A 24,978-nucleotide genomic window follows, 5' to 3' on the forward strand; every position below is an offset into this window, starting at 1 on the left:
ACATCATGGAACGGGAGGGTGAAACAGGTGTCAGCTGTGTATCACAGGTCAGGCCGTGTAAGAGGATCTATACTCTGGCATCTGTTTTGAAGGCTCACCATTTGTAAACTGCATTTTTCACTGTAGAATGGTGAATTTAAAAAATTGTTTGGAGATAGCCTTATAATGCTTCCCAGATTGATAAGCAGCAACACCTGCTTATTTGGGGCCATGGCTAGTGTTCTTTCTTCTTGGCATGATGTAGGTATATATCCAAGTGCTCCAGAACACTAAGCTGCCAAAGTTCTGCTTTTATATAGGCAGTCACAGTTTCTTGGTGATTAAAGGGTAATTCAACTTTCAGAAAACATCTGATATGTAATAGTGTCATGTCAGAAGTTTTGATTGGTGGGGGTCTGAGCACTAAGATCACCCCCACCGATCGCTTAAACTAAGTGGCAGAAGCACTCGGGTGAGCGCTGAGCCGCTTAGTTTCTGATTGGCTTTTCTCGGAAAGCTGAGAAAGTGGTGTACAGGCTCAATAGAAAGTCTATGAGTCTGTACAGCAAATTATCGTCTTTCCGAGAAAAGCCAATCAGAAGTGAAGTGGCTCAGCGCTCACCCGAGTGCTTCTGCCACTTAGTTTTAGCGATCGGTGGGGGTCTTAATGCTCAGACCCCTACCGATCAAAACTTTTCCCCACCTGGTTTTTGAATGTTGGCTACTTTTTGGAATAAACGACTACATATTGAAATCGGTTGTGTTTTTATATTATTTGTTTGTTTATAGAAGTTGCTAAGGACCTCACAATTATTATTTTTTTTCCCATGACTGTATTTAAGATCTGATCTCAACTAGAAATTACATTAAACACTTACAGCGTTTAAAAAAAGTTTATTATGGAATTTTTATTATTAATGTTTATGTTAAACTTGTCATGTTTATGCTCACTTTCATATAAAATGTAGTAACGGAAATGCTATGAAAACACAAGCCGCTAAATAAACAATACTATATGCAACATAGGTGAATTGAAAGAGGAATTGGCATTTCAAAATTATAATACGGTGAATTCCCCTGTGTACCCTACTGCTTATATCCTAAGGATACATTTACGAGTTGGCATAATAGTGCGATAATTGGGCTTCAACGATATGACAAATGTAATTGGTTTTTGTATCTCTAGATAGAGACGCCAATTGTGGTGTCTGCAGTGCATTGTCTCATTGAGCTTTCAGGCTGTACATGATGCAGAGAAATCGCACTTTGAGTATGATAAAGTTTCAGTTGTCAAGTTATTTTTAAGTAGTTTAGTTTAACAAGTGGACCATCAAAGCATCAGTGTGTAGAGATTTATGAGAAGTTAAAGTAATTACAATGTGTAAATCATTAAGCAGATTAGTGAAGGTCATGATATGAGCATATAGATTTACATTATGTTGTTTAACAGGTCTGCTGAAAAAAATTATTGCTTTTATACATCAATATATAGAAATTGATATAAACACATCATAACTTAGTGACTATCTTTTTGTGAGTTCCACTAATACTTTTGAATCTCATACTCTGTAAAGCAAAAACATGGCTGCTATCCATGAAAGATCTACAGATTCATTGTGATGGTCATAAGTACACAGAACCCTCATGTTGATCGTATGCTTGGATCTGCTTCTTGATGTGGGTCAATTTCCGCTTTAAATAAATGCAGCGTTCCCGTTTTTCTGTGAATGCAGGATCCTGAAGGAAGCGGATGGACAAGAACAATTCTCATTATGGCACATCACAAAGCTTTATGACTTTTATATACATTCAATCATTTCCTTTCCAGAGCTGAAGAGGCAGAGGCAGCTTGTGCGATCAGATGACTAAACACTCCTAGGAATGTTTGACTGCACCAAAGTTCACGGTTCAATCCTCAGATCATTCTAGCATCAATAATGAAATGAGAACTGCCTGGAAAGTTTTATTGTCTGTTTTGAAATTTGTTCTAGCTTCCTGACCCAGGTAAAGTTCTACATATTAATAATATTTGAGGAATATTACTCCTCTAGTAAAAAACCTTATAAGCCATAAAGGGTCATTCCAATCGTATAAATTGATGGCATATCACTAGGATATATCAGTGCACTGCGTCACCTTCACTGCTGAATGGGGCCAACTGCGGTACCCTGCACAGCCGTTTGGCCGGGACAAAACTTAGAAGGGGATGCATCGCTGTGGCCCCTTCATTCTCAGGCTCAATAGGTGTCCCAGAGGTTGGACCCCACCGATTATAAAATCAAAGCGTACACCCAAAATATGCCATCAATGTGTGATTGGTGGTAGTCTGACCACGGTCCTCCACTGATCATGAAAATAGGGTACCATTGATCAGTGGACCTTTTCTCTGACACAGTGCCACTCTCTTCCGTGTACTGTGTCTAGTATTGCAGGTCAGCTGAAGCTCAGCCCCATTCACTTGACTGGGGCTAAGCTGCATTACCAGACACACGACCTGAACAAGCGATGTTTTGTTTTTAAAAATACAAAAGGTAGTCTAGGTGCTCGGGAGATACATGCCATCAATGTTGGAATACCTCTTTAATGTTTTAGTCCCATTCTATAAAACTGTTGGCATATCGGTATCAATGTTAAAAATTAAGAAATTTCTCTAAATGTAATTAAAATTCACAATCAAAATAATTATAGGTCAATCAGCTTATTCTGTCAGGAAAGAAAGACATATACAAGGAATTAGGTTGGTGTATGTTGAGAGTGAATAGTGGATAAGCTTGTCTGTCTGTCTCTCTCTGCTCTCCTTCACCTGTTGACCAGCAAACCCTTTATCTCTGTCCACTATTATTTATACAGACAAACGGATTCAGCATTCCCCGCTAACACACAGCAATACCTGCTATCTAAAGGCCCTTTTACACCGGCCGATGCAGCGAGCGTCGATAAATGAGACATCGTTGATTGGCGCTCGTTTGCTCCTGTCACACGGAGCTATGGATGGGGACGAGCGCTCGTTACTCCGATCGCTCGTCCCCATACATTATCATGTCGGCAGCGCGTCAGGGAGATGTGCTGCCGACAACGATATTTCACATTTTTAAAACGATATGATCCAGCGTTTGCTCGTTCATCTGCTGATCGCTGCCCTGTTTACACAGGGCAATTATCGGGAACGAGCGTTCTATGAACACTTGTCTGCCCGATAATCGCCCAGTGTAAAACCCCCTTTACCTGCGTGTGACTAAACCTGAATGGAGGGGGTACTGGGTTTATATAGGATGCACCTGAATAATGGCAGGTGAGGCAGAGCTGCAGCCACACAAAGTATATGTATCTTCTTTTGTATGATCTGGTTATGTGTATAGATATTGTAAACTCCTTTTCATTTTAAAAGGAGACCGACAGTATGGAATATGTATAATATATGGTTTATGTATAATATGTTTGTTTGGAAATTCAAACCCAAATGTATGCGTACCTTTAACCCCTTAATGACGGGCCATTTTGCACGTTAATGACCAAGGATTATTTTTTGTTTTTTCATGGTTGCATTCCAAGAGTCGTAACTGTTTTTGTATTCCGTCTATATAGCCGTATAAGGGCTTGTTTTTTGCAGGACGAGTTGTATTTTGTAATTGTACCATTTTTAGATGCTTATAACATATCGATTAACTTTTATTAACTTTATTTTAGGAGAGAATTGAAAATAAGCAGCTATTCCAGCATTGATTTTCACGTTACAAATTTACGCCGTTTACTATGCAGCGTAAATAACATGATAACTTTATTCTATGGGTGGGCACGATTACGGAGATACCAAATATGTAAAGGTTTTATATGTTTTCCTACGTTTGCACAATAAAAAGCCTTTTAGAAAAAAATTACTTGTTTTTGCATCGCCGCATTCCAAGAGCCGTAACGTTTTTATTTTTCCGTCAACGTGGCCGTATTGGGGCTTGATTTTTGCGGGCCAATGTGTAGTTTTCATTAGTACTATTTTGGGGTACATAGGACTTATATATTCATTTTTATTAAATTTTTTATGGGGGGAATGGGAGAAAAGAGAGAATTTTGCCATTGTTTTTTGCGTTTTTTTTGGACGCCGTTCATCCGGAGGTTTAATTAATGTGTTCATTTTATTGGTCAAGTCGTTACGATCGCGGGGATACCATATATGTGTATGTGTGATTTGTTTTGACACTTTTACTAAATAAAACCACTTTTTGGGCAAAAAAAGTCGTTTTATTTGATTTTCACTGTAATTATTATTTATTTTTTTTTACCAACTTTATTTAACTGATTGCCATTTTTTTTTTTAGTCCAACCAGGGGACTTTACTATGCGATGTGCCGATCGCATATATAATGCTTTGGTATACTTAGTATACCAAAGCATTATTGCCTGTCAGTGTAAAACTGACAGGCAATCTGTTAGGTCATGCCTCCGACATGGCCTAACAGGCAGATGCTGAAGGCAGACCTGGGGGTCTTTGTTAGACGCCCCGCTGCCATGGAAACCCGACGGCGACGCGCGATTTGTTTGCGGGGGCGCCGATGGGGTGACAGAGGGAGCTCCCTCCCTCTGTCAAACACATTAGATGCCGCTGTCACTATTGACAGCGGCATTTAATGGGTTAAACTGCCGGAATCGGAGCACACTTCGATTCCGGCAGTTGCAGCAGGAGCCAGGCTGTGTACAACAGCCGTGCTCCTGCCGCTGATCGCGTGGGTACAGTCTCAGTACCCGCGCCATCACAGGACGGATATATCCGTCCTCCTGCGCGAACTAACAGCTGCTGAGGACGGATATATCCGTCCTTCGGCGTTAAGAGGTTAAGACTGTAGAATTCTGGGAAGTAGAATATTGTGTAATTAAAGGAAAGGTGTAATGATTTTTTTTTTATTACTTTGTGTTTTTATTTAATAAAATTTTATATGTACTTTATTTTTTCACACACATGTTTTCTTTCATATGTGATTGTGTCAATTCACGACACATACACAGATGGAATAGGGCAGCTACAGTGCATAGGATATAACGAACGGGACCCAATCACTATGTCCTGTGCCTCTGCTGTCTCGCTCTGTACTACGCATGTGCAGTTCAGAGCGACCCAGCATAGAAGCTGGTTTGTAGGGGGAAAGGCGGTGCCATTTTGAAGACCGGCCACACTGCAGGTAGGGGGTGTGTATGTGTGTGTGTAGCAGAGAACTGTGCGTGTGCGTGCAGCAGGGCTGTGCGCGTGCGTGCAGCAGAAGAGGTGTGTCTGCGTAGTGTGTGCAGCAGAGCTTTGCCCTATTTTTGTGCAGCGAAGTATGCACGGGCGCCGCTGTTCCTTCATAGCCGCTTATCAGCTGTTTATCACCACTTTATTTTTTGCTCTGCAGGTTCCGCTGGACCTATTGGACTACATCACAGATTCAGTGGAGTGCTATGATGACCGATGATTTTTATTTATTTTTTAAATAAAATTGTTAACGAGGGTTTTGTGGGGGAGTTTTTATTTCAATAAAAATATTTTCTTATGTCTCTGTGTTTTTTTTATACTTTATTAGCGCCTGGATAATGGCAGTTGTCTGTTTGACGACGTCCATTACTAAGGCAGGGCTTAGTGTTTGCCAGTAAAAAGGCTCGCACTAACCATCATTATTATCCCGGTACCGCCACAAGGTGTATCGGGAAGAGCCAGGTATGATCCAGTACCCAACCATCTGCATGCACAATTCTTTTTTTTTTTCCGGTTTTTGTGTACGCTTTTTGTAATTTTCTAGTCACGTAGTTAGGACTTCCACTGACTCTGGGAACTTTTGGTGCATTTTAGGCACCAAAGAATTGATCCAACACTTCTTTTTTAGGCCACACATTTTTTTTAAACGCTTGTGTAAAGGATCTGCCAGACACAGCTTCTGTGTCGACGCCCATGGTTAATCAGTCTGCACCTGCTCCTAAGTCTGATAGAGTGACTCGATCTGCTACCACTCAGCCTGGTAGGCTCAGGAGTGGGAGAACCTATCACAGCCTGGCCAGACGGTTCTAGCTCCCGCCCTCGGTCTATTTATACCTTCATTTCCTGCTTGTCTCTGCCTGTGATTCTTTCCTGTTTCCTGGCTCTGCTGCTCCTGCTATCATTATTGACCTTGCTTCATTTTGACCTTGGCTTTACTGACTTCGCTCCTGCTCTGCGTTTGGTACCTCGTACACTCCTGGTTTGACTCGGCTCGTTCACTACTCTTGTTGCTCACGGTCTTGCCGTGGGCAACTGCCCCATTTCCCTTAGCTTCTGTGTACCCTTGTCTGTTTGTCTGTCGTGCACATATTGAGCATAGGGACCGTCGCCGAGTTGTACGCCGTCTCCTAGGACGGGCCGTGCAAGTAGGCAGGGACTGAGTGGCGGGTAGATTAGGGCTCACTTGTCTGTCTCCCTACCCCGTCATTACAGCTTGTGTAAAAAAAATAACGGCTCGCTTTCCCATTGATGTATATAAGAAGCTTAATCAAGCGTTTGATGCTTTTTGTCGCGTGTTTTTTGACACATTTTGTGTGCGCTTTTTGCACGTTTTGTGGCGTAGAATTAGGACTCCCATTGACTACGCGAACATTTGGTGTGTTTTACGTGCAAAGGAATTGACTCAACACTTCTTTATTTTACACAATGTGTTTTTTAAAAACGCGTGTGTAAAAAAGCGCGTTGTATGTATTAGCTTGCTTTACCATTTATGTAAATGAAAAGCGTAATCAAGCGGTTTTTTTATGCGGTTTTCGGCACGTAAAATGCACCAAAAAACCTCATCTAATACACGCCGTGTGAACCTGCCAACTAAAAAGTCATTCACCACAGGGTCTCCCTATTGACTTTCGTCATTCTTAGCCATTTGGTGTGTCCTATAGCTTCTACCAGCTGCATTGTAAAAGCTCTCCCAAAATGGGAGCCGGACAATGCTTAGCAATTTGAAAACACCTTTTCCTGTCTTGTAGCCAAAAATAGGGAGGGGGGGGGGGTGAGTCTCCCTCCCACATTTACAGCAGCTGTGAGTCAGGCTGCTCTGCCTGATTCCCCTTGCTGTAATTCTGAGAAGTGCTTCCTCTGGTGGCCAACATAGGAAAACATGTCAAATTATTATTTAATTTGTAATACTATCCACCTTGTGGAAGGAAAAAAAATTGCTTAAAAAAACCTTTAAAAAACAGATAAAAATAAGTAAATTACGTAAAATTAATTTTTTCGTTCGCGGCACATTACCTTTAAGGTGGTTGGTAGAAGTTTAGTGTGTATGAGCTGAGGATTGAGATTCTGCTTGACAATAAGGTAGCTGCAATTTAACCCCTAATTTCCCTGCTTGTTGTTTTTACTTTTGTTTTTTGTGTTTGCGCAAAATAAATATGAGCATTGTTTGCCAAATCCTGAGTGAGGACTATTTATGACAGCAAGAATACCCCCATCTCGCGGCTATGTTCACACAGGGCGGATCCGCTGCGTAAAAGCACACAGTATATCCGCACTGGGTGCCACAGGGACTTCCGGTCGAAAAACCGTTGCAGGAAATCCACAGTATTTACACTACGTGTAAACTTACCCCAACAGTATATTATAGTGTTGCTGTAACGGTAGCCCTAAGTCTGGGTTATATCAGTGCCAGCAGTGGGTGGTGTGAACCCTCCTTGTCACCAAAGGATTTGACTTGTAGCTACTCCAGGGAGCTGAGTCTAAGGGAACCCCCAGTCTCCATCCTTTAACCCCTGTTCAGGGATGTGGACTTTTCTGCGGGGGAAAACTCCAGGTCGCTACACCCGGTGTAGTCTCCCTTGGTGACGGCTGACGATGGAGGAGGCAGAGTAATAAACATAGCTTTAGGTCTGGGAAGGTGGCAGAGGTTCAATACGCTATTACGTAGCAATCGTTCTTGAGCTCAGCTCCATTAACCGAGTTGGAAGAAAACTCCAAATTGATGCATCCTCCAAGCACCTAGTTATATACAGAGGTTTATTTTCAAGTTGCACACCCCTTTCTTGGTTCTGCCCAGGATCATTAGTTAAAGAGGCTCTGTTACCACATTATAAGGGCCCTATCTCCTACATAATCGTGATCGGTGCTTTAATGTAGATAACAGCAGAAGTTTTTATTTAGAAAACTGGGTGTGTTTTTACCTTTTGACCAAGTGGGCGTTGTAAAGGGAAGTGTATGACGCTGACCAATCAGCGTCATACACTTATCTCCATTCATGTACTCAGCACATAGTGATCTTGCGAGATCACAATGTGCTGTCACTTACACATTAACTTTACTGAAGTGTCTTGAGAGTGAATAGACATTGCTTCCAGCCAGGACGCGATGTCTATTAACACTCCCGACACTTCGGTAACGTTTGTGTGGGACTTTATCACAGCAAGCGTGATCTCACGAGATCAGGCTGTGAATGACAGCACAGCGTGATCTCGATGTGCTGTGTGAGTAAGTCACACACAAACGTTACCGAAGTGTCGGGATTGTGAATAGACATCGCATCCTGGCTGGAGGTGATGTCTATTCACTCTCAAGACACTTCAGTAAAGTTAATGTGTGAGTAAGTCACAGCACAGCAAGATCACGATGTGCTGAGTACATGAATGGAGAGAAGTTTAAGATGCTGATTGGTCAGCGTCATACACTTCTCTTCACAATGCCCACTTGGTCAATAGGTAAAATACGCCCAGTTGTCCATTAAGAAAGTAATTAGCATAAATCTAAAATTGCTCATAGCTTGGTCAAAATTGATAGTTTTTTTAAAAAAAACAACACTGTAGTTATCTACATTATAGCGCTGATCACATTATGTAAGAGATAGGGCACTTATAATCTGGTGACAGAGCCTCTTTAAAGGGAATGTGTCGCAAATGAAACTTACTTATTTCTATCATATATTTAACTTTTTTTTCTGTATTTTTCTTTTTTTCCACATGGTGGAAAGTATTAAAAATTAAATAATAATTTGACATGTTTTCCTATGTTGGCCACCAGAGGGTGCACTTCCCAGAATTACTTTGTGTGTGAAAAATTAAATAAAGTCAATATAATGTTTTATTAAATAAAAACACATAAATTAATAAAAAAAAATCATGACACTGCTTTAAGCTTCTATTTATTGTCTCCTCATTTGCCTAAAACCTGTGTTTTCTTTTCTTTTCTTTGCAGTCCTAGCTAAAATTATTAGCATTCTGAATTACATCATATACGTACATTTTTTTTCTTGTCATAGTTTTCAGAAATGGCTTTGATCCTATTTGATGCCTGTAAGAATGAAACATAGTATTAATCATTGCCTTTGTGATCTTTATGGTAGAAAACTATTTTCTATATTAGCAGTATTCGGTTAAAGGATTTGTCTCACAAGACCTCTTCTTTTTTAAATGAAGCTGGCTCGGCAAAGAGCTTATCGCCACGGGTCCTCAGACTCACAGTGAGCAACTTTTATCACCAGGGGAGATTGTGTTTGCCATTAAATGCCACGTTAATGGCGGCCACTCAAATGAATGAACATTCATCTAATACATGTACAAGCCGCATCTGCCAGAGTGTGAGCTGCTCTTAGGGGTGGCTCATAGAGGCTGGTCCCGTGTGGAGGACCCCCTTTATGATGTCCATATGCCCTAATAATTTATGAGACAACACCTTTAACAGCCTTTGCCTTACGCCCAACAAAATGTCTATGGAATTCAAACCAATACCAATGTTTTGTGATGATCAGTTTTTAAGGGATCCTTCACAATCATTTTACTTGTATTATTTAGGCTCTACAGACCTGTACCTAATGGAGCCATAACCAGTATGATGGATGAATTTTTAAACAGATGCAAATGAGTCCTGGCCGATTGTATTGCCTTATAATGGAGTCAGGTGTCAGTCCATGTTCCAGTGTTTTTGAAGTAACAATAGCTCTGCTTACGATGATATTGTTATAAACAAAAACACTGTATTCCCGACAGAATGGAATACAAACTGAATGTGAGCAGACGTCAGCGGATCATAACTTGAAAAAAAATGACACAAACTGATTTCAATTTGACATCACCCTTTTTCAGTCAGTAAAGATCAGTTGCAAAACTAAAAAAACATACTGCTGGAAACAAAAGTGAGAACCTCCACCTAAACTACAAATAACTAAACTACCAGTGAGTAAAAATACGTTTATTATATAATCGCTACACATATACTGAGACAGATGAACCTCAATAAGGAAAATCCTAGAGTTCCTCTTTTTTGGATGTTGTTGCGGAATCCAAAAAACATGCCATCACCAGATCAAAAATTTGTCCAATCAGTTTAGTTCAATTGCATTAAAAATACCAAAAGAGAACCATAAAGCAAAAAGATGTTATTGTGATCGTACCCTTATAGGTAAGTCTAGATGGAAGCAATGAGTAGAGCCATCAAACGTAACAACCTAATTCATTCTACTAATGATTTTTACACTATAATAGACATGTACACATTTCTCAAACTCTAAACTACACTTAACTGCACCCAATTTATGTTTTACATGCATCAATAATAGGATATTAAAGAAATGTTGGCAGAATAAACCTAAAAAGGGGGAAAAGTCAATAAAAATTCTGCCTTCTACTTCGTTTGAGGTATACCCTTTACTCATTGCGCTCTTTTAGGGCGCCATGAACATGGTAATATGTACAGCACACAAAGTGGATATAGGTCAGTGTTACAGACCCATAGGCAATTAGGGGGGAATTTACTAAAAGGTATGCGCAACTTCAGTGACGCATGCCCTATTTGCGCAATAATTTGCAACTTTGTATAGTTTTCCGCCCAACCCACATACTAGAATTTATGCCAGAAATGGGCGTAAATTATAGTGGAAATCTACGCCAGCCCACCAGACATCACAAGATGCAACTAATATATTAAGGGTGTCAACATATGTCTCATGGGACTACAGAATATGTGGGCTAAGTCACCAGCAAGTGCGGATTATTGAACTCCCCAGTAACAATAGAAACTCCAATCAATGTTAAATAGAACACAGGAGAAAGACGGAGTCAGAAACTATTGAGTGATATAAATTGCCAAAGGCATAAAAAATACAAATTTTATTGGACAGTACAAATAACATGATTAAAAATTAGACTACAAATCAAGAAAACTGTATATCTCCAAAAATATAGGAGGGGAACTCGGGTCACAGTGGTTGGACAGATGACAGTACAGAGAGCAACTTCTATCAGTCGTTCTAGATAGTTGCAGTGTAGTTAATACAAAAAGAACGAAGGTTGCCTCCAAACATACGCAATGTTGCTACATATCACCAAGAACGATACATCTAATAACAGGTAGTGAGAGATAAACACAGTGGTAAGCAGAGAAAGTCTCCGTAAAATCACACCTGTTATTGCAATGCTATATAGCTCTAGGCATAGGGTATTAAGACTAAGCCTGTCTTGAGCATAATCAAAACTAAGTGTATCGATAGATATGCAGATAGTATTACAGGTATTGAGGTTGTAGTAAAACCAACGCTATATAGTTCCACGGATGTAGTGACTCCCAGGTGGGGTCTCTCCACACCTGGGAGTCACTACATCCGTGGAACTATATGGGTCAGTACTAGCGTTTGTTTTACTACAACCTCAATACCTGTAATACTATCTGCATATCTATCGATACACTTAGTTTTGATTATGCTCAAGACAGGCTTAGTCTTAATACCCTATGCCTAGAGCTATATAGCATTGCAATAACAGGTGTGATTTTACGGAGACTTTCTCTGCTTACCACTGTGTTTATCTCTCACTACCTGTTATTAGATGTATCGTTCTTGGTGATATGTAGCAACATTGCGTATGTTTGGAGGCAACCTTCGTTCTTTTTGTATTAACTACACTGCAACTATCTAGAACGACTGATAGAAGTTGCTCTCTGTACTGTCATCTGTCCAACCACTGTGACCCGAGTTCCCCTCCTATATTTTTGGAGATATACAGTTTTCTTGATTTGTAGTTACATTTTTAATCATGTTATTTGTACTGTCCAATAAAATTTGTATTTTTTATGCCTTTGGCAATTTATATCACTCAATAGTTTCTGACTCCGTCTTTCTCCTGTGTTCTATTTAATATATTAAGGGGTTTGTGCCTATCAATAAATTTGTCACATTTTACTCCTGTGTGCTGTAAACGAAGACTGGCTTACAAAAAACGTCAGTCTTAGTAAATCTGTCCCTATGTGTGCCTCCATATGGTGCCTCCATGAGTCACTGTATTCTGCCCTAAAGGCAATGGTACTAGGGGAGGATACCTCTACGATACAGCACACGGAAGTACAGTATTAGAACCTAAAATTCTCTGGGAGTCATATTACAGATCCAAACCCACACAAGTCTGTAATGTGGTCGGTGTATAAGCCTTTACTTTTTAGAAAACTTTTAAAGGTGAATATACATCAGGTTAACATACTCTTTATTGTAAAGTATGGCACAAATGAGTTGATTTTTTTCATGGACTCACCTTCTGGCTCTGAGGTCCATTAGTTAGTTTTTTCATCATGTTATCCAGTTCTTTGAATTTCAGTAAGGCACTTCTAACTTCTGAATATAGCTCCTTATATTCTGCGTATTGGTCATTGAATACAGCTTTATATTTCTCCCGATCCTCTGCACTCTTGATCTCTGGATATTTGCTAAAGAGTAGAGAACATCATGCACAGTTATCGCAGTTAAAATAGTAGAGAGTAGTCACATGTAAAGGTCCCAATTTATGGTGATACAAAAAAAACATGGGAAAAAGGGTACCAACCAGGTCTATTTTTTTGTAAAAACATGGCATCAGATATAACTGTTGGCATGGTGGGTTAAGTTATTGTGTTTTAGGTTTTTCTTGTTACTTATGTAGTGCCGTAATTCACATCAGTTCCTGTATCCAGTAAGACTCTCAATTTTATTTCCTATCTCACACACTAGGGCCTATTTTATAGCACGTCAATTGACCTACAGGATCAATATAAAGTTTGAGAAGCAACCCACACAACTATAAAGAGAACATATAAACACAACACATAATTTCACAGTTGGCATAAATATAATATTTAAAAAAAAAAAAAAAAATTTTTTATTTATCTCTTCTTTAAGCATAAATAAATTTATATTAAAAACAGACATTGTCACAATGTCAATGCAAAAAAAGTCAATGATGTAGCTATTAATTTCAAGATGTGAAAAAACATAATTTTCCAAAAATAACAACAAATAACCAGTTGTTACATGCTCACTTTAGATCTCCTCAATACAATTAATGGATCAACTACAAAATGTATTGGTTTTTCCACAGAAAATGAATAGTTCCATCAACCCTACATAATATTTACTAATGTTTACCAATAATGCTAATATTAGTTACAATTGCACAGTTGTCAGCTATATAGTACATTGTGTCGTTCAGTACAATAAAAACATCCTATTGATATTGCTGGCGATATAAAGTGTCTAAATTATGGTAAATACTGTGAAATATACATATTAGGTGATAAAAAGAGGTAACTTAAAGAGGCTCTGTTACCAGATTTTGCAACCCCTATCTGATATTGCAGCAGATCGGCGCTGCAATGTAGATGACAGTAACGTTTTTATTTTTTAAAAACGAGCATTTTTGGCCAAGTTATGACCATTTTTGTATTTATGCAAATGAGGCTTTCTAAATTCCAACTGGGCGTGTTTAAAGTAAAAGTCCAACTGGGCGTGTATTATGCGTGTTACATCTGGGCGTGTTTACTTCTTTTACTAGCTGGGTGTTCTGACGAGAAGTATCATCCACTTCTCTTCAGAACGCCCAGCTTCTGGCAGTGCACAGACACAGCGCGTTCTCGAGAGAACACGCTGTGTCGTCACTCACTTCCTGCCCCAGGTCCTGCATCGTGTCGGACGAGCGAGGACACATCGGCACCAGAGGCTACAGTTGATTCTGCAGCAGCATCGGCGTTTGCAGGTAAGTCGATGTAGCTACTTACCTGCAAACGCTGATGCTGCTGCAGAATCAACTGTAGCCTCTGGTGCCGATGTGGCCGACACGATGCAGGACCTGGGGCAGGAAGTGAGTGACGTCACAGCGTGATCTCTAGAGAACACGCTGTGTGTCTGCACTGCCAGAAGCTGGGTGTTAACGAACAGAAGTGGATAATGCTGATTCGTCAGCATCATACACTCCCATTCCTAACGCCCAGCTAGTAAAAGAAGTAAAAACGCCCCGATGTACGCACATAATACACGCCCAGTTGGACTTTTACTTTAAACATTCCCAGTTGGACTTTTGCAAGCCTCATTTGCATAAATACAAAAATGGTCATAACTTGGCCAAAAATGCTCGTTTTTTAAAAATAAAAACGTTACTGTAATCAACATTGCAGCCCCTATCTGCTGCAATAGCAGCTAGGGGTTGCAAAATCTGGTGACAGAGCCTCTTTAAAGAGGACCTGTCACCAGTTCAGTATAGATGATGTCAGTGTAATTTGTATATCAATCCGCTTTATACTTTCCGAGCAATTTTCTATTTATGCTAATTAGGCTATACTAGCCAAAGGGGAGGTAACACTGAGGTTTCACTGGGGGCGGTGTCTGTGTTGGCTGTATTACTCTGTCGTATCAGCGTCATACAGCTTTTCCCCTTACTTGCACAGCTTCTATCGCGAGATTATGCTGTGCTGGTAAGGGGAGAAGCTGTATGACGCTGATAGGACAGAGTCGTACAGCCAACACAGACACCGCCCCCAGTGAAACCTCAACGTTACCGCCCCTTTGGCTACTATAGCCTAATTAGCATAATAAGAAAATGGCTCCTAACTCAAAAAGTTAATAAAATTGGGTTATACTGAACTGGTGACAGGTTCTCTTCAAATGGTTCATATACTATCACTGAGGCTGGGTTCACACACCCTATTTACGGACGTAATTTGGGCGTTTTTTAGCCTCGAATTACGTCCGAAAATACGGCTCCAAAGCGTCGGCACACATCTGCCCATTCATTTACGATGTACTGTGCCAACGGTCATTTTTTTTATGCGCCGCTGTCAAAAGACGGCGCGTAAAAAGGACTCCCGCGTCAAAGAAGTGCCTGTCACTTCTTGAGACGTAATTGGAGCCGTTTTCCATTGACTCCGTAATGGACGCAGCGAAAAACGCCTGCACATGCCTTTACGTCTGAAATTCCGGAGCTGTTTTCTCCTGAAAACAGCTTCGTAATTTCAGCCGTATCGGACGCTGCCGTGTGAACATACCCTAAGGCTTATGCACGCGAGTGTATTACAGCTCTGCACAGCCTCTGTATGACTCTTTATTCTGAGGGTTTTTTTCTGTCAGATTCTGTATGAATAAATAAAAAAAAGTAAAATTGTGGCATACTCCATCGGATGCTGTATTACAGATGTATTTTTAAGCTTTTATTTTAGGTCATTGCTTCAAGAAGAGAATATCTCCATAATTCGCTGCCGTATGAAGGCCTATGGCTCTGTATAGTCTTAGTTTGCTTTATATATACAATTGTGTACAAAAAAAAAACATAACGGGAGCAAAGCCTACACTATATGTACAAAAAATGTACTTAAATTACCCAAATGTACAATGAAACAATGTCCGTGGTATAGAGATCAGGAGTATATTTAGATGCAACCGGAAGGCCCCTGCTGTATCCAGCATAAAAAAATGAACTGAACTGTCTATCCTTGTGTGGTAAATATATTGGTGCAAACAAAATCTTATGCAGTCTTGTATTATAGCTTTAGATGCTTACACAACATAATCTGGAACCATATAAGGTTTTGGCCGGTGACCAGTGGGTATAGAATGACTCAAAGCTCCAGTGTCACTTCCCTTCTCTGAGAAATGGATGGTCTTGATAACTTTCCTTTTCACATCTCCTATTTGTTGAACTTCATCTTGAAAAACTATCCTCTTTGACTTGGTGGATTTCTGTATAGATTTAAAATAACATACACATTATAACATACAGCCCAAAATGTTGGTTTTGATGATAATGACACTGTTTTTGTATACGTACTATATGCAGTTTGAATAATGTCAGATAAGAATTTATGTTTCAACTATTTATACAGAAAATGTTGACATGACTTATGTCCTAAGATATGCTAAACTTGGAACATTGGGTCGTGTGTAACGTGCAACATTTAACATGTACACAGTGTAAGTATAGTGGAGACTAAGGGCATGACCACACGTGGCGTATTTCTTCCGCAACTGTCCGCATCAATGCCGCACAGAATCTGCGTTGCAGATTCTGTTGCGGATCTGCCCAAAATGTGCAGTAAATTGATGCGGACTGGCAGTTGCGTATTGAGGTGAAGTACTTCCCTTCTCTCTATCAGTGCAGGATAGAGAGAAGGGACAGCACTTTTCCTAGTGAAAGTAAAAGAAATTCATACTTACCGGCTGTTTTCTTGGTGACGCGTCCCTCTTTCGGCATCCAGCCCGACCTCCCTGGATGACGCGACAGTCCATGTGACCGCTCCAGCCTGTGATTGGCTGCAGCCATCACTTAGACTGAAATGTCATCCTGGGAAGCCGGACTGGAGGAAGAAGCAGGGAGTTCTCGGTAAGTATGAACTTCTATTTTTTTTACAGGTTGCTGTATATTGTAATCGGTAGTCACTGTCCAGGGTGCTGAAAAAGTTACTGCCAATCGCTTAACTCTTTCAGCACCCTGGACAGTGACTATTTACTGACGTCGCCTAGCAACGCTCCCGTAATTACGGGTGCACACACGTAGTCACCCGTAATTATGGGTGCACACACGTAGTCACCCGTAATTATGGGTGCACACACGTAGTCACCCGTAATTACGGGAGCCCCATTGACTTCCTCAGTCTGGCTGTAGACCTAGAAATACATAGGTCCAGCCAGAATGAAGAAATGTCAAGTTAAAAAAAACAATACGCTCCGCAGCACACATAACATCTACATTACATCTGCGGACTTCATTGCGGAACTTAGAATCTTGAAGTCAATGGAGAAATTCCGCAATGAGTCCGCAAACAGTCCGCCACACGTCCGCAACAACCATTGTATGCTGCGGACACCAAATTCCGCACCGCAGCCTATGCTCCGCTGCGGAATTGTCCGCAACGTGCAAACGAACCCTACTAAAAAGCTGTGGAAGGCAATGGATAAACGGGTTCGCTGCGGATTAACGCTGCGGAGTGTCCGCAGCGGAATTCCAGAGCAATTCCGCTACGTGTGGCCATGCCCTTAGTGATTGTTACCTTAGTATGTATTTAAAAATAGAACAGTAAAATTCCTTTAATCCGGTATCCAGTGGCGTCGCGAGCACAGGACATCCGAAGCACGTGCCCCAGATGCCTGGACGAGTGCCGGTTTCAACTACGTTCCACGGTCTCGGGACAGCTTTAAAATTATATATATATATATATATATATATATATATATATATATATATATATATATATATATATATCTGTGTGTGTGTATATATGTATACTTTTTTATTTTACAGCCCCATGCACACGACCATAGAATTTGTCCGTAATTGCGGTCTGCAATTAAAGACCAATTCACTTCTATTGACCACGGACACCTTCCCATATATTTGCGGGAAGGTGTCCGGGCCGTAGAAATCCTCTGCAAAAGATAGGACATGTCCTATCTTTTGCTTGTTGTGGACTGTGCTCCCTTACTTTGTATGGGAGCAAGGGCCAAAAATGCGGATGGCTGAAGGCGGCCGACCATGCCCGCAATCATGGGCAGTGATTACGGATACAGCCGTATGCATGAGGCCTTAGCAATGTCTCTGATGGTATCCAATAATCAAGAAAGTCTTGGGCTTGGTTTTTTTAAATAACAGAAGACTGAGAAAAGAATGAATGATCAGTGCTCTGAATGAAACTAACTAATAGTAGCATGATGTATCATATTTTATTCTAGACCATATGCACGGAAGATGTCTACTGTAAGTTTTATACTCTCTTCTATGACCACTCAAATATTATCAGGTCCTGTTAAAGATGTATTCTGGTTTCAGCAAATAAAAGTTATTCTTTGTATAATAGAATACCCTTTAATATTATTAAGGAGTTTCACTACACCAACAAGAAACACGTTCTATATATAGGGCTAGTCACAACTTGATTGTTTGTTAGTATCAACAGAACATGCTTGATGATGGTATAGTTCCAATTACCCAATAGAATATCCGAATTCTATCTCCATTATCTCATATAACTGTAATCAAATCCTATACACAAATTTAGATGTAGCAATCTTTAACGTGACTCTTAAAGCGTTAAAGGAGTTATCCAGGATTTTAAAATTGATGGCCTATCTTTATGATCGGCACCCTCGCTGATCGACTGTTTGAAGGGGCTGTGGCGCTCATACGAGCCTTACGGAATTCCATTGTATGGAATAGCGTAGTCTACTGTAAAACCAATGTATATTGGTTGGCAAAATCTTAAAGTGCATTGCGGCTGCCTGGCGGCCACTACATGTGGCCTTATCCTTTATGCTGTCTTTTCCGAATCTGTCCTCAAGGAAAACCAACATTTTGTTAATCTTGCATAGGCGAATAAGTTTCACAAAATAAATATTCAACACGTTTTTTCTCTATTAAAAAACTCTGAAGATATAGTCTTTTGGAGTTCCTTAAGAACAGATACTGCCTTAGACTATATACAGTGAAGGAAATAAGTATTTGATCCCTTGCTGATTTTGTAAGTTTGCCCACTGTCAAAGACATGAACAGTCTAGAATTTTTAGGCTAGGTTAATTTTACCAGTGAGAGATAGATTATATTTTTTTTAAAAAACTGAAAATCACATAGTCAAAATTATATATATTTATTTGCATTGTGCACAGAGAAATAAGTATTTGATCCCCTACCAACCATTAAGAGTTCAGCCTCCTCCAGAACAGTTACACGCTCCAAATCAACTCGGTGCCTGCATTAAAGACAGCTGTCTTAAATGGTCACCTGTATAAAAGACTCCTGTCCACAGACTCAATTAATCAGTCTGACTCTAACCTCTACAACATGGGCAAGACCAAAGAGCTTTCTAAGGATGTCAGGGACAAGATCATAGACCTGCACAAGGCTGGAATGGGCTACAAAACCATAAGTAAGACGCTGGGTGAGAAGGAGACAACTGTTGGTGCAATAGTAAGAAAATGGAAGACATACAAAATGACTGTCAATCGACATCGATCTGGGGCTCCATGCAAAATATCACCTTGTGGGGTATCCTTGATCCTGAGGAAGGTGAGAGCTCAGCCGAAAACTACACGGGGGGAACTTGTTAATGATCTCAAGGCAGCTGGGACCACAGTCACCAAGAAAACCATTGGTTACACATTACGCCGTAATGGATTAAAATCCTGCAGTGCCCGCAAGGTCCCCCTGCTCAAGGCACATGTACAGGCCCGTCTGAAGTTTGCAAATGAACATCTGGATGATTCTGGGAGTGATTGGGAGAAGGTGCTGTGGTCAGATGAGACTAAAATTTAGCTCTTTGGCATTAACTCAACTCGCCGTGTTTGGAGGAAGAGAAATGCTGCCTATGACCCAAAGAACACCGTCCCCACTGTCAAGCATGGAGGTGGAAACATTATGTTTTGTGGGTGTCTCTCTGCTAAGGGCACAGGACTACTTCACCGCATCAATGGGAGAATGGATGGAGCCATGTACCATCAAATCCTGAGTGACAACCTCCTTCCCTCCACCAGGACATTAAAAATGGCTCGTGGCTGGGTCTTCCAGCACGACAATGACCCGAAACATACAGCCAAGGCAACAAAGGAGTGGCTCAAAAAGAAGCACATTAAGGTCATGCAGTGGCCTAGCCAGTCTCCAGTCCTAAATCCCATCGAAAACTTATGGAGGGAGCTGAAGATCCGAGTTGCCAAGCGACAGCCTCGAAATCTTAATGATTTACAGATGATCTGCAAAGAGGAGTGGGCCAAAATTCCATCTAACATGTGTGCAAACCTCATCATCAACTACAAAAAACGTCTGACTGCTGTGCTTGCCAACAAGGGTTTCACCACTAAGTATTAAGTCTTGTTTGCCAAAGGGATCAAATACTTATTTCTCTGTGCACAATGCAAATAAATATATATAATTTTGACAATGTGATTTTCATTTTTTTTTTTTTAAATATAATCTATCTCTCACTGGTAAAATTAACCTAGCCTAAAAATTCTAGACTGTTCATGTCTTTGACAGTGGGCAAACTTACAAAATCAGCAAGGGATCAAATACTTATTTCCTTCACTGTATGTAAGCTCCGGAAGTTACATACAGAAATTACTATGTATTTTGCCACCCATTTTGGGAAGAATAGCAAAGGTTCCCTGTCAATGAATGTAACGACTGTCATATTTACTATTACAGTAAAAATTGCATTGTTGACAGAGATAAATAGTGGTGGGCTTCTTTGTATTGTGTTAAACTGTTCCGTGGAGACTACTCACGGATATTGTATAATTCAAACAGATGTGACTGGCATAAGACAAAGAGTAGAATATTTTGAAATGGGTTATCAAATTTATAATAAATGATACATGAAGACACAATAAATAACAATGTGAAGAGACAGGAAAAAGAGAAGAAAAATAGTCAGAAATACAGATAGAATTACAGGAGAAATTGTAGAGCAAGTGACGAGAAAAATACATAAACACTGGAATGGGGTTGGTGTTACAATACAGAAGAATGAGTGAGATTTCATTGTTTGAAACCCCCTCACCTGAATATTTTCAGCCTGCCTGCGCCTTTCTTCGTGCCGCCACATTTTCAGACACACCAAAGAAGTGACCAAGTACAGGAACATGTTGAAGAAAATAAAAGCTATGGATGCCACCTGACCTCCTTCCACTCTACAGAATGCCACGATGAGTGGATTTAAAGCAAAAATAGAGTAGCAGAGGCCACCACGGTTTATATCATTGACATAAGCAATGCCTGCTGCCATGTATAAAAGACACATGACAATATTGATGACAAATTCCGTAAGAGGCCACCAGTTGGAGTCAAGGAGAATGGTCCGATAGTATAGAGTCAGCCCCAACCCCAAAAGAATCAAAGTGACAAACCAAACCAAGCTGGCAACAAGCATCACAAATGGAGCCATTGGGCCATAATAACTATAGCCCCCCGGCAACGTTCTTTGGAGTTCAGTGCCAAAGAGATTATACCACTGGTAATCCTTCTGTAAATAGGCACAGGTACAGGCAAATACCATACCGCCAAAAATTAACTGTACTCCAGCCATGATCCTTAGTAATCCAGGCCAGGACTTCATGTAGGAATATTTTAAATTGTAAGCTTCTACCTTTTCTCCATAAACGGTGCACAACTGACTCTTCCTTTCAATAGAATCTGGAGTTTTCTTTTGCTTCATCTCATGTACTGCATTGATGGTGATTGAAGACGACAATGTGAGATCCCCACTCTTGTTCCCAAGACTAGATTCCCTGCTAATATCTCTGAGTGATGAAATTGGTGGTAAACAATGAACATCTTCTAAAGGTTTCATGGTGACGCATTCTCCTTTTGCCCTGCCTTTTCTGAAGAATCTTTTCCAGGAGTCGGGAATGAAATGCCGGCCAGGCTTTAAACCACTTATTTCCTTAATCTCAAGATCATGGTGATTAGATGAGGTTCCAGGTTCCTTGCGTGGACCATGATCATAATAATCAAATGAGAAACTTGGAGCATCCCCCCACTTTGGAGTCTCTGTCGGCCATACCACTGGTATTCTGCTTCTATTCTTCTCAGCAAGTAAAGAGAAGGAAGACATTGCAGTTCTATCAATCAGACTTCATGTAAAATGCTGCTGAATATATATCTGTGGGCATTAGATCTTTTCCCATGTCCCGAAGGAGAATTTGCTCTAGTTTATGAACCACGTGGTATAAGTAACTTTTCTTCACATCGAAAAAAGTCTGAAGACTGAAACAAGAAAAGAAAGAAGTAAACATTATTCTAATTTATATTGCTTTATATACATTGCCAAGTAATGTTGATAATACATAGCCATGGTTCAGGATTGTTATATTTTTGAGCTTTCCATAGAAAAAAAAATAGATGGAACAATTATACAAATATCTTGTATAACATTATAAACCACATTTACTGTATTAAAGGGGTTCTCTCATGACGGACATTTATGGCAAATCCCGAAGATATGCCATAAATTACTAATAGATACGGGTCCCACTTCCGAGAACCGCACCTATCTCCTAAATGAGGGTCCCCTGACCCCATCTCTCCCAGTGAGGCAGCTGCCGGTTGCCAGATCAAGGCTGAAAATCAATGCAGAGCAGGATGGGGTTCCAGTAATAGTTGAACTTGCTGAGCTACGCTGTTTCAGTAACCTCAATAGAAGAGAATGGGAGTTATGGAAACGGCTTAGTACAGCGAGCATATTCTAAAGTTGCTGAAAAGCACTCTAAAGCCTTATGCATGTGACCATCTTACAGATCCTTTTTGTATGGAGCCGTAACAGGGCATCCATTAAAGTGCATTGTACACCTCTACGTCTCTGATTTTTCAGAAAAAGTCATGGCATGCTTCATCGGATGCCGTATGTACAGATATATTCTTCCCTAGAAGGGAGAAAAGCTATGTACATACAGCAACGACATTGTATGATGGCACATGGTGTTCAGTACGGCTCCATAATATGGGCAGTATTTATTTCTGCAGGTTTTTTTTTTTCTAAATATACTCTTTTTTCTGACATTTTTACAAACAAATTCAGCAAAAATCCCCCAAAAAAGGCTACTTGTGAACAATGATTTTAGTAGAAAGTTGATTTTAATGGAGCATTGTATCATTGCTTAAAATAAGAACGTTCTTAAAATAAGGATTCCCGTTCAGGACATTGTTAGACGTGTCAGAATCTCACATCACTAGGGGTCCCAGCCCCTGGGGCTCCAGAAGTTCCTAATGTTGAAATAAATATATGAATTTCTCATTTTCAAAATGACCGGCACTAAGTTTCACATGACCTTTATACACTTTCGAACTGCACTTTTTTTTTTTTTATATTCAACCGCTTGCATGATAACATAGTTATGGGAATTGTGTCAAAGACTGAAAATACATGTATGTGTTACATTGTGTACAATAGTGTGGAAACCACTAATAAAATATAGTTACATAGTTAGTGCTGCTGTATAAATACACATGTCCATCAAGTTCAACCAGGGTATGGGCGTAGGTAAGGAGCAGGGGTACATTTTAAAACTCTGTTTCCTCCTATTGATCCAGATGAAGGCAAAAGTAAATCCATAAGGTTTGACCCAATCTGCCCTAAAAGGGAAACATTTCCTTCCTGATACCAAGTGGCGATCAGAATTCAAACAAGAATTTTATGTACAGTATTTACCTAAGCCTTGATGTTATTCTGTTCCAAGAAATTATCTAAGCCATTCTTAAAGCCATCAACTGGTTGTGATAAAACCAGCTCCTGAGGTAGGCTATTCTAAAGATTCACAGTTCTTACAGTAAAGAATTATTGTTGCTTCTGAAGATTGAACGTTTATTTTTCCAGATGGGGGGAGTGCCCCTTGTCTTATAAGGGGATGTTACATGGAATTTTTTGAAATTTTTTTGTTCGGGCCATTTATATACTTATATAGATTTACTATGTCCCCTTAGGTTTTTCTTCTGAAGACGAAATTAAGTTAATTCTTTTAGCCTTTCCTCATAACGGAGATTTTCTATGCCCAGTATTTGTTTAGTTGCTCTTCTTTGTACTCCAGGGCATATTTTCTATGATCTGGTGTTTAGAACTATTGCTTCCGGCAAAACGACTGTTCCGGTGCACAAAAGAGACAAACGGAAACCAGGGGCACCGGCTCCGTCACCTCTGGTTTCCGTCGGTCTCAGTTTGTGTCTGCTCAGGGTCCCGTTCTGACGGAAACCTCCAACGGAACGTCAGAACGGGACCCCAACGCAGATGTGAACAGAGCCTAATACTGATATAATATCTGAATTAATTTTTATAGCAGCTACTTTCCCTAAGAGAGAATTTTTTTTAGAACAACCAATATCTAACCGCAATACCATATCCGTCACTTTATAACTTTGGCTTTTGGGACAAAAAAACAAATTCAGGCTACTATAGAAAAGAACACAAAGAAATCTGATTGACATAAACCTTCTGTAAAAGAACTGGAAGCAAATTATACACAAGATATAAATCTGCTTTGTGCTACTGTATGTTTTGATAGCGAGCTGTGCTACATGCAGTTAAAAGTTCAAGGTGGCAAGAACAGAATAAAAATGTAGAAAAAATATGCAAAAACCTGAACTTTTTTTATACATCAGTAATTTAAAGTGGGACGTTCAGTCTAATCTAATATAAATGACATGCAACGCACAACTAAGACATTGAACAGACTGTGCGACCTCATTACCTCATTTTCTATGCTGTCTCTTAAGAATAGATATAAATATCTGTTCATTGCAGTCTTACCTGACTCTTTATATCTTTTAGGTCCATTTGTTGTGTCAGGATTGTGGTTTATCACTACAGAACATATATTTCCACTTCCTGGTAAAACTCGCAACTCATATTTTGAGAGACGGGAGTCACAGTCTCCTGTACTGTTATCTGCATGCGCTATGTAATATCCAGTTATCCATTAACTACATTGGGAGCAGCAAAGAAGGGTGTGCTGGTAGCAGTTTTAAAGTTGTATTTTCTCCCAGGATTATGTCATTAATAGGAATAATAAGGGTATGTTCACCCAGGGTGTGTACGTTGTGTAAAAGTACCCAGCATATCCACCCTGGACCCCACAGGGAATTCCAGCCGAAAAACCGCACCAAATTGTTGTGCAGTTTTTCAGACGGAATGTCCGCTGTGGAAAAGAGCAGACATACTGCAGCCCGGCCTTTTGGGATGTCGTATTATCCCATGTGACTGCTGCAGTCTGTGATTGGCTGCAGCAGTCATGTGGGATAAAACGTTAACCCAGGAGGCCGGGCTGCACAGAG

At 40.2% G+C, this 24,978-nt stretch overlaps 1 protein-coding gene across 2 annotated transcripts; it reads right to left on the reverse strand.

The window, feature by feature from the left end:
• Nucleotides 1-915: 915 nt before the first annotated feature.
• Nucleotides 916-24,568, reverse strand: OCEL1 (occludin/ELL domain containing 1). Of its 2 annotated transcripts, none has more exons than XM_075850897.1 (6): nucleotides 24,455-24,568; nucleotides 21,302-21,921; nucleotides 15,736-15,914; nucleotides 12,466-12,637; nucleotides 9,188-9,238; nucleotides 916-1,716 (listed from the first exon to the last, which is right to left on the reverse strand). In XM_075850897.1, exons 2-6 carry the CDS (start codon nucleotides 21,767-21,769, stop codon nucleotides 1,603-1,605), a joined length of 984 nt encoding a protein of 327 aa, XP_075707012.1. In that variant the 5' UTR covers nucleotides 21,770-21,921; nucleotides 24,455-24,568; the 3' UTR covers nucleotides 916-1,602. The 2 variants fall into 2 exon arrangements, with proteins under 2 accessions (XP_075707012.1, XP_075707005.1); XM_075850890.1 differs by having other exon boundaries at nucleotides 20,717-21,921.
• Nucleotides 24,569-24,978: the final 410 nt, after the last annotated feature.

Source organism: Rhinoderma darwinii, chromosome 1, assembly GCF_050947455.1.
Source record: "Rhinoderma darwinii isolate aRhiDar2 chromosome 1, aRhiDar2.hap1, whole genome shotgun sequence".
NCBI lineage: Eukaryota > Metazoa > Chordata > Amphibia > Anura > Rhinodermatidae > Rhinoderma > Rhinoderma darwinii.

What these genes read in the sequence shown, in the direction of transcription:
- OCEL1 (XM_075850890.1), bottom strand. Translation starts at nt 21,769, where the DNA reads ATGTCTTCCTTCTCTTTACTTGCTGAGAAGAATAGAAGCAGAATACCA. An exon ending in GGCAGGCTGAAAATATTCAG is followed by an intron (nt 15,915 to 20,716) that starts GTGAGGGGGTTT and finishes AAATCTATACAG; the next exon opens with AAATCCACCAAGTCAAAGAG. An exon ending in ACTATGACAAGAAAAAAAAT is followed by an intron (nt 1,717 to 9,187) that starts GTACGTATATGA and finishes CGCTTCCTTCAG; the next exon opens with GATCCTGCATTCACAGAAAA.